Consider the following 18,730-nt stretch of genomic DNA (forward strand, 5'->3'; position numbering starts at 1 on the left):
CATATATGAATATAAAAAGAACTTTTATGAACGAACATAAACGAAGAACATAAACAAATTTTTATGAACATAACTGAACGAAAAGGAGCATTGCTCATGTTTGTTCGTGTAACTAAATAAACAAGAATTTATGTTCCTGTTCGTTCATTATTTAAATAAACAAACATAAATGAACTTCCTGCCGAACCGTTCACGAAAGGAGCGGGATAATGATCGAGTATATAACCAAGCTCGGGATGTGTGTAAGATGGTTTAAAGAATTTGAAGGGGAGCTTTCAAAAGAGCACGAAAACCCCAAAAAGAAGTTTAAATCAGCAAAAAAAAAAAAAAAAAAAAAAAAAAAAAATTCAATGATATGGGTATTACATTTAACCTTAATCTTTCTGTTTTTCATATTTAATTTACCTAATTTGATTCAACTTATCTAACTGGTTTCAGATATGCTAATGAACGCAAAAGAAGAACTAAGGTCCATAATTATCGAATTACAAACACATTACACCGTTTTACAAGGCAAATTCATGAAAGAAGAAACTCACAAATTGGTTTGATACAAATCAACATCACAAAATCATTTTAGGTATGATTTTTTTAGGGGCTACGATTTCAAAAGAAGGGGAGCTATCCATCCCATGTTCTTAGGTTTCCTATGGGGTAAAACACAAAGCATCATAAACACATTTATTTGTGGAGTTCTTGATAAAAAAAAAAAAAAAAAAAAAAAAAAACAAACCCCAAAATATTTCAGGGGTGTCGTTTTATCTCATGCTTATAGAGAAAAAACAATCCCCATGTATGGTCCTAAGCATAGAAGCGATTCCAGAACTACCATAACTTAGAGCTTTTGTTGGTTCATTGCAAGAGAGAGAGAGAGAGAGAGAGAGAGAGAGAGAGAGAGAGAGAGAGAGAGAGAGAGAGAGAGAGAGAGAGAGAGAGAGAGAGAGAGAGAGAGAGAGAGAGAGAGAGAGAGATCCTTTCATATTAAATAATTATTTTTTTAAATAAGAAAAAACTTCATTAATAATCCTTGTGGCAATGAAATGACGAAAATGTCCATTAGTTAACAGTAGAAAACTAATAGAGTGAGGCTTAAGGACCAAACATCAAAAGTTTTGAAACTACATGGACCATCCGTGAGATTTTTAAAACTTAGGGACTAAAACTTCAAATTTTGGGATACCATAAGGAGCATTTATGAAGTTCTTTTCTTTTATTTAATACTAGTAGTTTTGGAGCATTATGAAAATTATGAAAAGCAAATATACGAAGTTATGAAATTACAAGAGGTCAAAAAAACACACTTAACCAAATACATAGTCTACATATTCACTAATTCATTGATCTTTTGTGACACATTCAAGAATACTTTTAAGGCGTTTGTTATATGTGAATGGTTTCTCCAACGGTACTAGGTGCCCTGCATCCTTTATCCAGTCCAAAGTTGTTTTTTCACCCAACCGTCTGATACATATTAAAACATAGTCACCGTATATATAAGATTTATAACTTCAATTCCTAGCTAGAAATTATTTTTAACCAACTTTAAACATATAACACGCTAAGTGATCATACATAATTGAATTTGATTAAACTATTAAAGATATTAAAGATAGAGGACTTACATTTTCATCGTGTTAGCAAGGTCGAGATCAAAAATCTTGTCGTCATCACCCCACAACATATGTATCCCCTGCAAAAAATTGAACTCAAACACAAATTATATAATTGATGATGTTTAATGCCCAATAATTTCAGATTATATTAACGGTCTAAAAGTTTTAATTACTTGCGAATAGTCGGTATCCGATGTTACATCGGTGTCGGGAACAACCAAGCAATCTAAGAGTTCGTTTCTTTCTTTTCGATTGCTAAACATTGTCTACAAATGTCAAAAAGATAACATCGATCGTTACATAATTTATAACATGATAGAGAGATTGGAGTACATGTAGGTAAGTTATTAGATACCTCAAGAATGTTCCGATAAAAGAAATCGGGAAGCCATGGGAGTTTATGAAACCCAACAGAAAACATCCTCTTCAACCCCTCTACAGTTGTGGGCATCAAAAGATCCGACCAACTTGACAAACCAAGTCTCTTATACGAGTCAAGGCTAATGGATTTGGTTAACTCTGTAACAGTGGCAGACATAACCACAGAATTGACCAGATTTGGGTACAACTGAGCTATCTTGAATCCAACCATCCCTCCATAACTTAACCCAACTAGTGTCACTTTCTCCACTCTTAGTTTCTTCAACCCTTTAGCCACAAACTCAGCTTGAAAACTTGCAGACCTCTCGTTTTTATCGGTGATTGAGCCACCAAAGAACAAGAAGTCAGGCACGTAGACTGAGTATTCACGTGTTAATGCCAAAACTTGTGAGAACCATGTGAAAATACCATCCATGGCGAAAGAGTGGAGGAGTAATACGGCTGGTTTGGTGGGTGGTACGTAAACGATTTTCCCATCATATTTGGTTACGATTTCTTTTGGAACCCATATATTCATTAAGGTCCCTGGCTCTATTTCTATGGTCTGTGGTGTTAATCCAGCAAGCTTTACGATTCCATGAATCAAAGGTGTTAGAACGACAAACACATTTCCCATTTGTTTACTTCTTCGAATCTATGAGAGGCAAATGTGAAATGTGAGATTGTGACATTTATGATTTGCAATTTGTAACTTACGCTTTCCTCTTGATTACAATTGAATTTGGTAGGGAAAGGAATTAAATCGCCACCCACATAATAAACACCTGCCTACCCCACCCCGTTTCACGTGATAAGTACGTGATTAATTTTTAAATATTTTATAACGATTTTGTTTATCCAAATCTAACTATTTGACTTGAAATCAGAGAATCTGAATTAAATTTAACATCAATATCATTTTTGTCAACCATGATAAACTAATTATCAACTCATGGCTTAAGTTACAATGATTGCCTTAGAAAATAATGAAACACCATCTATCATATTAATTTAATTTATTGGTTCTGTAACTTAGGGATGACAATTTGGCCTGAAAACCCGAACCGAACCGAAACGAATTAGACCCGAATAAGCAATTCGATTTGGTTTTCGGATATCTATATAAAGCTTATTTGATTTTCGGGTTATTCGGTCCGGGTTACCATTCGGTCCAAAAGGACTGAACCGAATATGAAAAATCACATTTTCCCCCTTGCAGGATTGCTTATTTGGTCTTGTGTTCTATCGATCGTTACCCAAAATACGCACGTTATGTTTAATGGTAAACTTATATACTTATAGATAGATATTTGGGTGTTTTGGATGTTTAATGTTTAATGTTTCATATGTTGCTTAATAACTATATCTTAAGATTGTGGTGGTTGGATTTTACATTATATATATCAAGAATAGTTAATATGTGGTATTCGTGTTTATCATAATTCATAAGTTACTAAATTCATACAAAATACAATATCTATAATCACATTGTAAATGTTATTTGGGTTATTCGGTTCCGTAATCATCTTGTACATGTTATTTGGGTTATTCGTGTCGAAACCGAACCGAACCGAACCGGTATTGCTTATTTGGTTCGGTTTTCGGTTCATACAATTACCTTTATTTGGTTTTCGGTTCATTCAGGTTCAGGTCGGTTCGGTTTTGTTCCGACCCGAATAACATCCCTATTGTAATCTGTGTATTATATGGATTTTAAAATAAATAAATATGAAGATCTAAAATTATGAAGTTTAAATTTATAAAAAAATATTATTGATTTATTTAAATGTAATGTTTAATTTGTTATTTCTAAATTTTTTATTTGGTTTTTAAATCTAAATAAATAAACAAATAAAATAATTGGATTCAATTTAGAAATTTAGAAATTAAAAATAAAGTATCATTAATAGAATTGATATGTATTTAGTGTACATTTATTACATTTGAATATTACGTGCATTTTAATAAAATGAGAAAAACCTTAAAATGACATGTAGAAAAAAAAATGTGGAATTTGTTAAAGAAAATAATAATAATATATATCAAATGCAATAAGAGCATGATATTTAACAAACAAATCTTTATTTATTATATTAGACTCGTATAAAATATAATACAAATTCGTTAAATGTTATGTTAGACAACTGTGGGTTGGAAAGGATGTATACATATTTGTTATATAAAAAAATTGATCCATTTTATATATATATATATATATATATATATATATATATATATATATATATATATATATATATATATATATATATATATAGAGATATATATATATATATATTTTCTACTCTAATAAATAAAGATTTTTTTTTTCAAATATCACTATTTCATTAATTTGGATATATATTATTTTATAGTATTTTTTTAATAAATGTTTTTCTATTTGTCATTTTCTCACTTTATTTATTTTGTTAATTAACGCATAACATTTACACATCAGTATAATTACCTTAACTGAAAATAGTCAATAAATTACAATATTACTCCTCATATTGTAATTAATATTTTTCCTTTTAAACTCAAATTTAAAAATTAAAAATTAAATAAAATTTTGTTTAAACCTTTATATTTAATTTTTGTTTTATCCAACCCATATAATATATATGGGTCTTGCAGCTAATATATTTTTAAATGATATAACTCATTAGTAGTTAAATATGTAAATACAAAGGAATGAAGGGTAATTACAATTTCTTAAATATATTTTTGACTTTTAAGTCTGAATAATGACGATTAGAAATAAGCAAATAAGCTGAGAAAATTCTCAAAAAGGTTGAAAAGCCGCTCAAAATTGAAAATTTTGATAAACCTGAGTTTTAAGACTGTTCGTTGTGGTAGGAGTTTAAGTAATAATTTTTATTGAAAGTACATTGCTATACATATAAAAACCCCATTAATTGTAGCATTGGATTTTTCAATTTACTTGTTTTTCATAAAATTGCATTGTACTTTGCATTATGGTATTGTACTTAACAAATATACTATTTATTGCATTATAGCATTGTACTTTCAAAGTACGATGCTTAAATCTTTAAAAAACTAATTAATAATAAATTAAGATATTGAAATTAAAGTAAGATGCTATATCAAAAAAAGTAAATGAAATTATATCATTATTGCTTGCATTTAGCATGCTATTTTCATTTCTTCTATTATATTTCTGTAATTACAATAAAGTACATTGTATGAATCAGTAGAAAGAGTAAAGTACGTTGATGTTCTTTGTCATTTGACCTTTTTCCCTAATCACTATTCAATTTTCAACTTTATTTAGATTTAACTATCAACAAATTATGAAACCATTATTTTTTTGTAAAAAAAGAAGCAATGTCCAATGCCTCCTTTTAAAAAAAATGGAAATTACATTGTTATTTCTTGCATTAAGCCTATAATTGTACTTCCATTGATGAATTTTACATTGCAACAAACATATACAATGAGATCCACATAGACATACAAACATGACCATATTTATACACCAAATATACACACACAACTACCACGTAATTACACATAGATACACACTGTTTCGGCTTGTATTGATTATCTTCATAGCCACTCACACATAATAGTAATCTACTTTTTAGCCAGAATGGTAACATACTTATGATTTTTTTTTACCTAAAGAGTAACTAACTTTGCTTTTAGGGAAAATAGAAATGTACTTACAATACCTAACACATGGTAGCAATACATTTATAACTTGTTACCCTCGATAGCATTGTACTTTCAGAGTTTAGAATAAGAAATGAAAGTAGGATGTTATATTAGACAATGAAATGAAAATACATTGCTATTTCTTGCATTCCGATTCGACTAAATGCGAGAAGATGCTTCATTGCATCTGTTATGACCCAGCGGTTTGGTAAGGTCTATCGAAGGAGGTTTAGGTAGGGAATTGGTTGGGATAATGATAAGGGGTAGTTTAGGATATATCTAAATAGAATTAGTTTGGATAAGTAGAGGATAATAGTTATCTATTTAGTTTTTGTTACTGTCAATTAGCAGGACACTATTTAACATGCTCCATAGTTTGTTTGGTTTTTTATGCATTAATAAAAATATCGTGAGGTTTTTTCTTGGAGTTCCCTGTAGCTCGAATTGAAGGTAAGGAACTAGCGCATTGACCCAAGTTCCTATTTTTTGGTATCAGAGACTTCACAGGTCCGGATGACATAAAAGCTTGAAGGTAAAGGCACTAATGTCGAACGAACGGTGGCACTAGAAAAAACCGTCAACCATGTGCTTGATTCGATTGAAGCACATCGGGTAGAGGTGGCAGTACAAATGCAAGAACTCACCAAGGCGGTTTTGGATCTTACTCTGGCAATCAAGAAACCATGAAAGAAGGACAAAAAGACTAACTATAGTCCGTCTTCCAGTTCAGAGGATGACAAGAGGGATGAGGAAGAAAGTTCTGGTGATTCTGATAAGAGTATACGATCCAACGTTTCCAGGCGTTCCAAAAAGAGGCATGGGAGGCGGGACCCGGTACTCGATTACCGAAAATTGAAGGCCCCAGTTTTCAGTGGGGAAGATGTTCATGGGTGGATTTACAAGGCAGAGAGATACTTCGAAATTCAGAAGCTTAATAAGAATGATCAGTTACGCGCGGTGGCTATTTGTTTGGAAGGAGCTCCGTTAACTTGGTTCAGGTGGAATGATTCCAAATGACCATTTCGCTCATGGGGAAGATTCAAATGCAAATTATTGGATCGTATTCAGGCATCTCACGAAGGCAATGTCCAGGAGCAATTCTTGGAAGTCTGGGAATACGTGGACCGGTTTGAAGGTTTCGTGGGACAACGTGAGCAGGTACTGGAGTCAATTCTGGAGAGTACATTCATTAAAGGACTGAAGGGAGATGTAAGGGCAATAATACAAATAGTTGAACCAGAATCGTTGACTTAGGCTATCTGTATGGCTATCAAGATAGACGAAAATCAGACCACGAGATTAAGCTGTAGCAGGGTTGGTTCAGGAACTTCAAAGTAGGGAACAAAGCTCATAGAAAAAAAACAACACCACTGCACCAACAGCTTTGGTTAAATAGGGAGTTAGTGGCCCGGGTGCGTTTAAACATCTTACTCAAACGGAGCTGGCGGAGAAACGAGCACAGGGTTTCTGTTTCAGGTGTGATGGCAAGTTTGCTCCAGGGCATAAGTGCCCTAGCAAGACATTGCAGGTCCTTATTATGGACGAGGAAGTTGACGAGAAATCTGACTTGGAGCATGCCCACTTTGATATGGCGGAGGTTTCTCTCAATACGGTCAGTGGGTTGACACCTCCCAAGACGATGAAGGTAAAAGGTGATATCGGAGGACTCATGGTGATTGTTTTAATAGATAGTGGGGCTACGCATAATTTCATATCAACGCGAGTCATACGCCTCTTGGGGGTGGTTGTAGTAGGAAAGGGAACAGTAGGGGTCAAGCTAGGTAATGGGTTGATGCTGAGAAGTCCAGGAACATGTAAGGGTGTAGTTCTCAACCCACCAGAAGTACAGGTGGTGGGAGATTTCATTCCATTCGATGTGAGGGGATCTGATATCATATTGGGTATACAGTGGCTGAAAACTCTAGGAGACATGATCGTTAATTGGAAGGAACTATGCATGTAATTATGGGATGGAGGTCGACTTGTGACGATTACAGGTGACCCAACCCTATCAAAATTCTTGGCTTCATGTAAGATTTTTTGTAAAATGTTGCAGCAAGAGGTGGAAGGTTTCTTGGTACAATTGGTTGCCAAGGTTGATACTAACGAACCACCTGAGGTATAGACTACAATTCAAGCGATTCTTGACGACTACTCTGATGTGTTTAAGATGCCTAGTGGTCTACCGCCAAGCCGTAGCCATGAGCACAACATAACTCTCTAAGAAGGAACTCCACCCGTCAGTGTGCGGTCGTATTGTTATCCGCATGTCCAGAAGAATGAAATTGAAAAACTTGTGGGGGAGATGCTTAGTGCTGGAATTATTTAGGCTAGTACTAGCCCGTTTTCGAGTCCTGTGTTACTCGTGAAGAAAAAGGACGGGAGTTGGCAGTTTTGTGTGGATTATCGTGCACTAAACAAAGTCACGGTGTTAGATAAATTTCCGATTTCGGTGATTGATGAGTTGTTGGATGAGTTACACGGGGCTACTGTATTTTCGAAAATTGATTTGAAGGCCGGTTATTACTAGATTCGTATGAAGGCGAGGGATATTCTGCAAACAACTTTTAGGACCCATGAAGGTAATTACGAATTTTTAGTCATGCCATTCGGGTTGACTAATGCGCCTGCTACTTTTCAGTCTCTAATGAATACAATCTTTCATCCGTTCCTACGACACTTCGTTTTGTTTTTTTTACGACATACTAATTTACAGTAGAACGGAACCTGAACATGCGCTGCACCTTGGAAGGGTTTTGGACACGTTGAGAGCTCACCAGTTGTATGCTAATAAAAAAAAATGTTTTGTCTTTCTGGATAGGGTCAAATATCTGGTTCATATAGTGTCAAAGGAAGGGGTGACGGCTGACCCGGCTAAGGTTGCGGCCATGTTGACGTGGCCTTTACCTAAAACGCTTCGTGAGCTGTGGGGATTTTTGGGTTTGACGGGCTATTAACGTAAGTTCTTTAAAAATTATGGGAAGATTGTTTGGCCGTTAACGGAGCAACTTAAGAAGGACAACTTTAAGTGGACGGAAGAGGCCACATAAGCATTCCGAAAGTTACAAAAGGTAATGATTGAAGTCCTAGTCCTTGCATTACCTGATTTTGATAACGAGTTCGTGGTGGAAACCGACGCATCGGGTTACGGTTTGGGAGTGGTGTTGTCACAAGAAGGGAGACCATTGGCTTATTTTAGCCATATTCTAGGAACGAGGGCCCGATTGAAATCCGTATACGAGCGAGAACTTATGGAGATTGTACTTGCATTACAGAAGTGGCGTCCATATTTGTTAGGAAGGTGTTTTAAGGTGCGAACAGACAAAAGGAGTCTGAAATATTTGTTAGAGCAAAGGACTGTAACTGAAGATCACCAAAGGTGGTTATCAAAGTTGTTGGGCAATAAATTTGTGGTGGAGTATCGGCCAGGGAAGGAGAACAATGTGGCGGTTGCTTTGTCCAGACGGGTTGAACCTCCACAATCGTTGACTTTGGCAGCTACGATTCTCATTGATTGGGAGGGGTTATGGAAGGAGGTTAGAGAAAACAAAGAATTGTGCGCTATCTGACAACGACTCTTAAATGGTGAAACCATGGCAGGTTATATGTTGGTGCGAAATCATTTGTTGTTTAAGGGGCGACTGGTGATACCAAGTGACTCGGCTTGGATACCAGTTATTTCATGCTAGCGCAGTGGGAGGGCCATCGGGGGTTCAAAAGTCTTATCAGCGGCTCGCGAGGGAGGTCTTTTGGAGAGGAATGAAAGGAGATGCCACGAGGAGGGTGGTAGAATTTGACATGTGTCAACGGCAGAAGTACTTGACCATGACGCCAGGTGGGTTGTTACAACCTTTAGAATTACCGAACAAGGTGTGGTCTGAACTGACAATGGATTTCATCGATGGGCTTCCACGATCGGAAGGGTACACGGCAATTTTTGTTGTAGTTGATCGTTTGAGCAAGTATGCTCACTTTGTACCCCTAAAGCATCCCTATACAGCAGTTACCCTGGCTAATGTGTTTCTTAAGGAAGTCGTTAGACTTCATGGAGTTCCCGAGTGTATTGTCTCGGATCGAGGCAAAAAAAAAATTTAAGTTAATTCTGGAAAGAATTGTTCAAACTGTAGGGTACCGTATTGAAGCGAAGCACGGCTTATCACCTACAAACAGATGGTCAGATGAAAGTAGTGAATCGTTGTTTGTAGACTTATCTGCGATGTTTCGTGACAGATTCGCCTCGGAAATGGGTGACGTGGCTACCTTGCGCGGAGTACTGGTATAACACTTCTTTTTCACACTTCCACTAAGACAACACCCTTTAGAGTTTTGTATGGGCGGGATCCTCCACATTTGTTGTTTTATGGCCAAAACTGGTCTCGAGTAGGGTCCGTGGATCAATATTTGGAAGAACGAGATCGGATTCTCCAAGAATTGCGGGGATATTTGATGAAAGTGCAACAGACTATGAAGTTACAAGCAGATAGACATAGGAGGGAATTGCATTTTGATGTGGGTGATCAAGTGTATTATAAGCTTAAACCTTATCGACAACAGATGGTAGCAAAAAGACGAAATGAAAAGTTGGCATCTCGGTATTTTGGTCCTTTCCGTGTATTAGAGAGAATAGGGCAAGTGGCATATCGGTTGGAATTGCTTGAGACATCTCGCATTCACAATGTGTTTCATGTTTCTCAGTTAAGGATAGTTTTTGGGGAACAAATAGTTACGCCATATCTGCCAGCTACTTTAATAGAGGACATGGAAGTTTTATTGCAACCTGGTCAGGTGGAGGGGGTACGTGAAGGGGCGGTTGGGAAAGATGTGTTGATACGTTGGAAGGATTTACCGGAGTATGAGGCTACATGGGAGCATTTGGCGACTCTGGATAAGCAGTTCCCTGACTTCAACCTTGAGGACAAGGTTTTAGTTTGGGAGGGGAGTAATGTTATGACCCAACGGTTTGGTAAGGTCTATCGCAGGAGGTTTAGGTAGGGAATTGGTTGGGATAATGATAAGAGGTAGTTTAGGATATATCTAAATAGAATTAGTTTGGATAAGTAGAGGATAATAGTTATCTGTTTAGTTTTTGTTGTTGTCAATTAGCAGGACACTATTTAAGGTTCTCCATAGTTTGTTTAGTTTTTTACGCATTAATAAAAATATCGTGAGGTTTTTTCTTGGAGTTCCCCTGTAGCTCGAATTGTAGGTAAGGAACTAGGGCATTGACCCAAGTTCCTATTAGCATCATCAAATATAACATCTTGCTTTCATTTTTATATTTTTAATCATTTAAAAAATACTTTAATGTCTAATAAATAAATCTACTATGCTTGAATGGGTACATTGATGTTAACCCATTCTACTTTTGAAAGTACAATGCCGAAATTAGGATAATGTTAGTATTTTATTTTATTTTTAAATTTACTTTTATTTCTATTTCTGTAATTTAATTTTAATTTTTTCTTATTAAAAGAATTATACTTTGAAAGTACATCGCTATATGTTGGCATCAGAACACAATGCCAATGGCGCAACTGTTGGGTCCTACTTGACACTATTTACTTCACCCTGAAATTGAAAAAAAGTTCAAATACCAAAAATGTAACACCAATATGATTAACAAACTCATAACCCTAAATAAATATAACAAACCTTATCCCAGAAAAGATTTTAACAAATTTTAAAAGGGTGATTTTTACTAATCTTGCAAACATGAATCATGTGAGCAGTTGAGCTCAGGGAAAATAAGACATAATTCCACTAATAGCAAACCAGTTGGGTCCTATTGTTTGATACATTGGCATCTTTTCTCGAACTTCAAGAATCTTACTTCTTGGAAGCTTGGTAAATATGTGACTCCACCCATAATAAATATGTGTTTCATTTTGTTTTTTTGTTTACATTATAATTTTCGATATTTATAGGAACAAACAAAACACTTTCTCCATTTTATGGTTGCTTTTAAGCAAATCTTTATGGGGTGTTTTGTTGAGCTGGGATATGGTGCTACCTCTTTGTTTTAGACTTTTAGTAGGTATAATATCAATAAATCCATTTTCAGTTCTTGTTGAAGTATTTTAATCTTAAAAAGTTTGTATCATTGAGCATCATTATACATGGTAGAGGCTAATGCAAGAAGGTATGCAAATGATTATAATGGGTCTACATGATTGTTAAACAATACATTGTTATACGCTTTAGAAGAGCATGAAAGAAAATGATTTATGATTTAGATTTTTTAAAAGAAAAATATCAATCTGATGTAGTAATAGAGCCAACAACCTTAATGGCCATAATTAACATGTAAACAGTAAATTATAAAGACCATAAAAAATTAAAACCAATATGATAACACACAAATAAGGCTTTTTTGAATTTATTAACAAGCAATTAATTAATAAATATGCAGAGTATTTACCTGATGAAAAAAATGTAAAGATCCAAAAAATACCCGTTACTCAGGTTTCAAAACATAGATTTTGGATGATTTCAACCTCCTTCCACGCTTTCTCAACACTCCAGAAATCAGAAAAACTACTGGATAAATAATCTTATTCAAAGTGTGAGAGAAGTAATGTTTTCCAACATTTTTTACTCTCATGTTTTGGTCACAAGTCATTTTTTTCACAGAGATGTATGGGTCATTTTATCCATTAATGGATTAAATATATAGAACCTTTTATAATTTTTACAACTAAGTAGATACCCCGTCTGTATTACAAGTGTATTTTTCATAAAAAAATATTGTGTTCTCTAGTAATGTAGTAATTTTTTGATAATGATTTAAGATGGTAACGAACTTCTAATTTTGTTCATATTTAGTCACTGATTTTTTTTTGTGCTTGATTTACCCTTAAATTATTTGAAAATTTCACATTTTAATCTTATAACCGGTCATAAGGGTAAAATGTGATCAATTTCAAATAAATTAGGGGTAAATCAACCACAAAAAAGTTTAATGACTAAATGTGAACAAAATTGAAATTTTCTTACCCTTTCAAGCCATTATCTTGTAAATGATTCTAAATCTTATTAAGAATTAGCACAAGCTAAATATGAATGTCACAAATGTGAGGATGTTGTAAGAATCGCGTGATATACCTTTATTGCGTAAGGTACTAGAAATAACACTTAGAAATACAATAAGAGCACCTTTAATCACATAGAATTGAAGAAACGAATATTTTTGTGGTCTTAAAATATACTTTGGACATATGCAAAGATTTTGACTCCAGAGAGTGGAGACGGTCGTTACAAATCATGCGAGGACGAGAGAACATATGATAAATAAGTGTGAAGATAATGTAATGTTAAATTTAAATGAGATTTTTCTCTTTACAAAGACACGAGCTTTGATTAGAGAGTGTAGATGCATAAGATCAAGATCGTGGAGTAGTATATGAGTAGTCTAGGTGCTAGTTGCCTTTACATTGATTGTGTATTTTTCCCTAGTTTTCATTGTTTTTACATTGAATTTGTTTTGTTGATATTTTTATTCCAAGTTATTACTTGTATCCATCTTTTCTATTTGTATCTTGGTTCTGTACGTACCTTCTCACTATGATCCTTTTGATTTTTGATCTATTTTTCGTTTTATTGCTCATATATGTGTATTTTTGCCTTTGTGAAGCTCTACTGATTATTTCTTTTTTGTGGGTTGACGTTTCAATTATACGTGAATAAAGAAACTCTAGTTAAAATTTTATCTAATTGACTAGGATTAAAGCAATGAGTTAGAACATGGTTATGTGATATGCATTCTATTTTGTAGTACTCCATACAAACACAATACAAAATAAATCGTAGTGATTGAAATCAAAGTTATTAATCTAAGTAATTGCTACCAATAAGCAAAATAAAACAAAGGCATTATTACAAAAATAGATAATGACTTGAAAGGGTAATAAACTTTCAACTTAGTTCATATTTAGTCACAAAACTTCTTTTTGTACTTGATTTACCTATGAATTATTTGAAAACCTTAGAGATGGTCCATGTGGTTTCAAAACTTTTAATGTTTGGTCCTTAAGCTTCACTCCGCCAGCTTTCTACCATTAACTGAATGACATTTTCGTCATTTCACGGACCCACCACAACAAGCATAAGCACAAGCTCGCCTTATTGTTTATCAGTTGCAAAACTCTTTTTGCTTTTCAGCGAATTTGTTTTTTACCCTTTCTTTTTAGGGGTTTTATTATATTTCTGTGGGTGTTCAAGAACATAGAAGAAAAAGATTAAAACAACTTCTTTTTCGGGTTTTGATGAGACCATGTTAAAGATAAAGATCTAAGCGGCGAAAAAGGGTTGAAAAAATGTTGGGAACGAGTAATGGTAGTAGAACATCAGCTACACCACGACAAGATTTTTCGGTTGTCAATGGCTGTCAAGATCTGGTACCCAGTCCGGACTCAGAAGCATTGTAGGGTCGGATTATGGAGGGATTGAGTTCACAAGAGAAGAAGTTGAAGTAATATTAAATATGAAGATCGGAAATAAAGATAAATTCAATCTCAATGTTCTTTTTTGTTCTTGTTTTCTTGTATGAAGTGTGTGTTTTTTCTCATTAGTATTAATTAGGGATGTAAACGGACCGGACAAACACAAACAGGGGTTTGTTCATGTCTTTTCAATCAAGTTAGCTGAACAAATAAACGAACACGAACGGAAAAATGAACGAATTTTATTGTTCATGTCCGTTCGTTTAAAAAATTACATTTTTCATGTTCGTTCGTTTATGTTCAAGAAAATTTTAAGTGAACATAAAAGAACGAACATAAATGAAAAAAGATAAACAAACACAATTTAACATATATAAACATAAATGAACATATAATATAGTAATGTAATCAAACACATTTATATTAATCATATATGAACATAAAATGAACTTATATGAATGGACATAAACGGATGTTCATGAACACAATTAAACGAACGAGAGCATTATTCATGTTCATTCATTTAACTAAACGAATAAGAATTTGTGTTCATGTTCATTCGTTTGTTTACGTTTATTAAATAAACAAACACAAATCAACTTCCCGCCGAATTGGTCATAAACATTTCGTTGAATGTTCGGTTCGTTTATAGCCCTAGTATCAATATTATTTTTGTGGATTTTCAAGGAGATGAGCGGGATAATGATGGAGTATATAAAGAAACTCAGGATGTGTGTAAGATGGTTTCAAGAATTTGAAGGGGACCTATCTAAAGAGCATGAAACCCCCAAAAGATGTTTGAATCGGGAGAAAAGAAATTTAGAAATATAGGTACTAGATTTAACCTTAATCAGTCTGTTTTTCATACTTAAGTTTACCTAATTTGATTCATCTTTTATCTAACTAGTTTCCGGATATGCTAACGTACGCGAAGGACGAACTAAATTTCATAATCTTGGAATTACAAACAAATTACGCCATTTTACAAGGCAAATTCATGAAAGAAGAAACCAACAAATTGGTTTGATCCAAATCTACATCATAAAATTATTTCAGGTATGATTTTTTGGGGACTACGATTTTAAAAGAAGGGAACTACCCATTCCATGTTCTTCGGTATCCTGTGGGGTATGACGCACAACATCATAAACTCATTTATTTGTGGAGTTCTTGATAAAAAAAAATCAAACCCCAAAATATTTCACGGGATACGTTTTGTCTCACGCTTATAGAGTAAAAACAATCCGTGTGTTTGGTCCTAAGTATAGAAGCGATGCCAGAACTACTTTAACTTAGAGCTTCAGTTGGTTCTTTGCATCAGAGAGAGAGAGAGAGAGAGAGAGAGAGAGAGAGAGAGAGAGAGAGAGAGAGAGAGAGAGAGAGAGAGAGAGAGAGAGAGAGAGAGACCCTTTTATATTAAATAATTATATATATTTTTTAAATAAGGGAAAACTTCATAAATAATCTTTGTTGCAGTGAAATCACGAAAATGTTCTCTAGTTAATAGTAGAAAGCTAAGAGAATGAGGCTTAAGTACCAAACAACAAAAGTTTTGAAACCAAATGGACCATCCGTGAGGTTTTTAAAACTTAGGAACTAAACTTCAGATTTCGGAATACCATAGGAACCATTTATGAAGTTTTTTTCTTTTATTTAGGTTTTCGATCATTATGAAAATTATGAAAAGGAAATATATGAAGTTATGAAATTACAAGAGGTCAAAAAAACACACTTAAACAAATACATAGTCTACATATTCACTAATTCATTGATCTTTTGTGACACATTCAAGAATACTTTTAAGGCGTTTGTTATATGTGAATGGTTTCTCCAATGGTACTAGGTGCCCTGCATCCTTTATCCAGTCCAAAGTTGCTTTTTCACCCAAGCGTCTGACACATATTAAAACATAGTCACCGTATAAGATTTATAACAACTTCAATTCCTAGCTAGAATTTATTTTAACCAACTTTAAACATATAACACACTAAGTGATCATACATAACTGAATTTCATTAAACTATTAAAGATAGAGGACTTACATTTTCATCGTGTTAGCAAGGTCGAGATCAAAAATCTTGTCGTCATCACCCCACAACATATGTATCGCCTGCAAGAAATTTAATTCAAACACAAATTATATAATTGATGATGTTTAATGCGCAATAATTTCATATTATATTAACCGGCTAAAAGTTTTAATTACCTGCAAATAGCACGTATCCGATGTTACATCGGTGTCGGGAACAACCAAGCAATCCAAGAGTTCGTTTCTTTCTTTTCGATTGCTAAACATTGTCTACAGATGTCAAAAAGATAACATCGATCATTACATAATTTATACCATGATAGAGAGATTGGAGTACATGTAGTTAAGTTATGAGATACCTCAAGAATGTTCCGATAAATGAAATCGGGAAGCCATGGGAGTTTATGAAACCCAACAGAAAACATCTTCTTTAACCCCTCTACGGTTGTGGGCATCAAAAGGTCCGACCAACTTGACAAACCAAGTCTCTTATACGAGTCAAGGCTAATGGATTCGGTTAACTCTATAACAGTGGAAGACATAACCATAGACTTGACCAGATTTGGGTACAACTGAGCTATCTTGAATCCAACCATCCCTCCATAACTTAACCCAACTAGTGTCACTTTCTCCACTCTTAGTTTCTTCAACCCTTTAGCCACAAACTCTGCTTGAAAACTTGCAGACCTCTCGTTTCTGTCGGTGATTGAGCCACCAAAGAACAAGAAGTCAGGCACGTAGACTGAGTATTCACGTGTAAATACCAAAACTTGTAAGAACCATGTGAAAATACCATCCATGGCGAAAGAATGGAGGAGTAATACGGCTGGTTTGGTGGGTGGTAAGTAAACAATTTTCCCATCATCTTTGGTGACGATTTCTTTTGGAACCCATATATTCATTAAGGTCCCTGGCTCTATTTCTATGGTTTGTTGTGTTAATCCTGCTAGCTTTACGATTCCATGAATCAAAGGTGTTAGAACGACAAACACATTTCCCATTTGTTTACTTCTCCGAATCTATGAGAGGCAAATGTGAAATGTGAGATTTTGATATTTATGATTTGCAGGTTGTAACTTACGAAGCCCACTTAATTGTAAATGATTTACGCAGGGAATGGAAATAAATCGCAACCAGTTCATAACTCCTACCCACCCCACTCCCGTTCCCCGTGATAAGTACGTGCTTGATTTTTAAAGATTTTATAACGATTTTGTTTATCCAAATCCTTATATATTTACTTGAAAAATTAGAAAATCAGAATTGAAAATGACATCAACATCAGTTTTGTCAAAAGGTAATACAAAATTTCGATTTTGACACCGTATTTTTTTGTAAACTTTGATACTGTGTTTTCAAATTTGTTAAAATTCTGACAACTTGACCGGTTAACCAGATTACGTGCTGGCGTGGTATGATGATGTGGTATTCTGACGTGTCAAAATTGAAAAAAAAATTCTTACAAAAAACACTAAGTTTTCATTTTTTTTTTTCGATTTTAACATTAATTTTAATTTTTTTTTCAACTTTATCACTATGTTTTTTTGTTTCAAATCGAACATCATTTTTTTAAATTTTGTTTAATATTGACAATTTTCTATTTGAAACCATATAAATATTTTTTAATACATTTAAACCGTATAAATATATATTTTTTTTCATTTAAAAACCATAGTTTTGTATAAATACATTTTTTTTACACTCGAACCATATTTTTATGTATAAATATGTATTAGTTATATACAAATTGTATTTTATATTAAATATGTAACTTTAAAATGTGTTTGGAAGTTTGAAGGCGTGTAGTCGATCAAAACTCGGATATCAAGTTTGCATCCCATCAAATTTTAACATCTTATTAGAAACTTATGGTTAGTTTGATTTTCATGATATAACTAATGCTTTGAATGTAAGAAAAAAAACACCTTGTATTTAAAAAAAATGTGGTTTTTAAACAAAAAAAAATAAGTTTATACGATTTAAAATGTAATAAAAAAAAATATGTTTATACGGTTTCAAATGAAAAATAAACAAAATTGAACAAAATTTGATAAATGATGTTCGATTGGAACAAAAAAAACATTGTTTCAAAATTGAAATAAAAAATTAAACTTAGTGCCAAAAAAAAATGAAAACTTAGTGTTTTTTGTGAAAAAAAAATCAATTTTGACACGTCCGCATATCATGTCAGTATGTCACGTCAGCATGTAATCTGGTTAATCGGTCAAGTGGTCAGAATTGTAACAAATTGGAAAACACAGTATCAAAATTGACACAAAAAAAAAACGATGTCAAAATCAAATTTATATGTAAAAAAAATGTTTTTTTATGCTATTTACCCTTTTGTCAACCATTGATAAACTCATTATCAAATCATGGCTTAAATTAGAATGATTGCATTATAAAATGTTGAAACACTAAATAATATATCAATTTACTCTTTTATATATATATATATATATATATATATATATATATATATATATATATATATATATATATATATATATATATATATATATATATATAAAGAAAATGATATCTGATCTTTATTTTAATTTATATATGAATAGGGAAATCTCAAATATATGGTTATGAAAAAATCATAAGAATCGGCA

At 33.5% G+C, this 18,730-nt stretch overlaps 2 protein-coding genes across 2 annotated transcripts; both read right to left on the bottom strand.

Annotated features, from left to right (window-relative positions):
• Nucleotides 1-1,237: 1,237 nt before the first annotated feature.
• On the bottom strand, nt 1,238-2,709 carry LOC145047229 (uncharacterized). Its single transcript, XM_078995473.1, has 4 exons — nt 1,969-2,709; nt 1,787-1,879; nt 1,623-1,690; nt 1,238-1,461 (listed from the first exon to the last, which is right to left on the bottom strand). The coding sequence occupies exons 1-4, from the start codon at nt 2,608-2,610 to the stop codon at nt 1,335-1,337; spliced, it is 930 nt and encodes a 309-aa protein (XP_078851599.1). The 5' UTR covers nt 2,611-2,709; the 3' UTR covers nt 1,238-1,334.
• Nucleotides 2,710-15,760: 13,051 nt separating this feature from the next.
• LOC144997739 (uncharacterized) lies at nt 15,761-17,223 on the bottom strand. The gene is made up of 4 exons (XM_078957608.1): nt 16,472-17,223; nt 16,290-16,382; nt 16,126-16,193; nt 15,761-15,975 (listed from the first exon to the last, which is right to left on the bottom strand). Exons 1-4 carry the CDS (start codon nt 17,111-17,113, stop codon nt 15,849-15,851), a joined length of 930 nt encoding a protein of 309 aa, XP_078813734.1. The 5' UTR covers nt 17,114-17,223; the 3' UTR covers nt 15,761-15,848.
• Nucleotides 17,224-18,730: the final 1,507 nt, after the last annotated feature.

The sequence above is a fragment of the Lactuca saligna genome, chromosome 5 (assembly GCF_052625555.1).
Source record: "Lactuca saligna cultivar CGN05327 chromosome 5, ASM5262555v1, whole genome shotgun sequence".
NCBI classification, from domain to species: domain Eukaryota; kingdom Viridiplantae; phylum Streptophyta; class Magnoliopsida; order Asterales; family Asteraceae; genus Lactuca; species Lactuca saligna.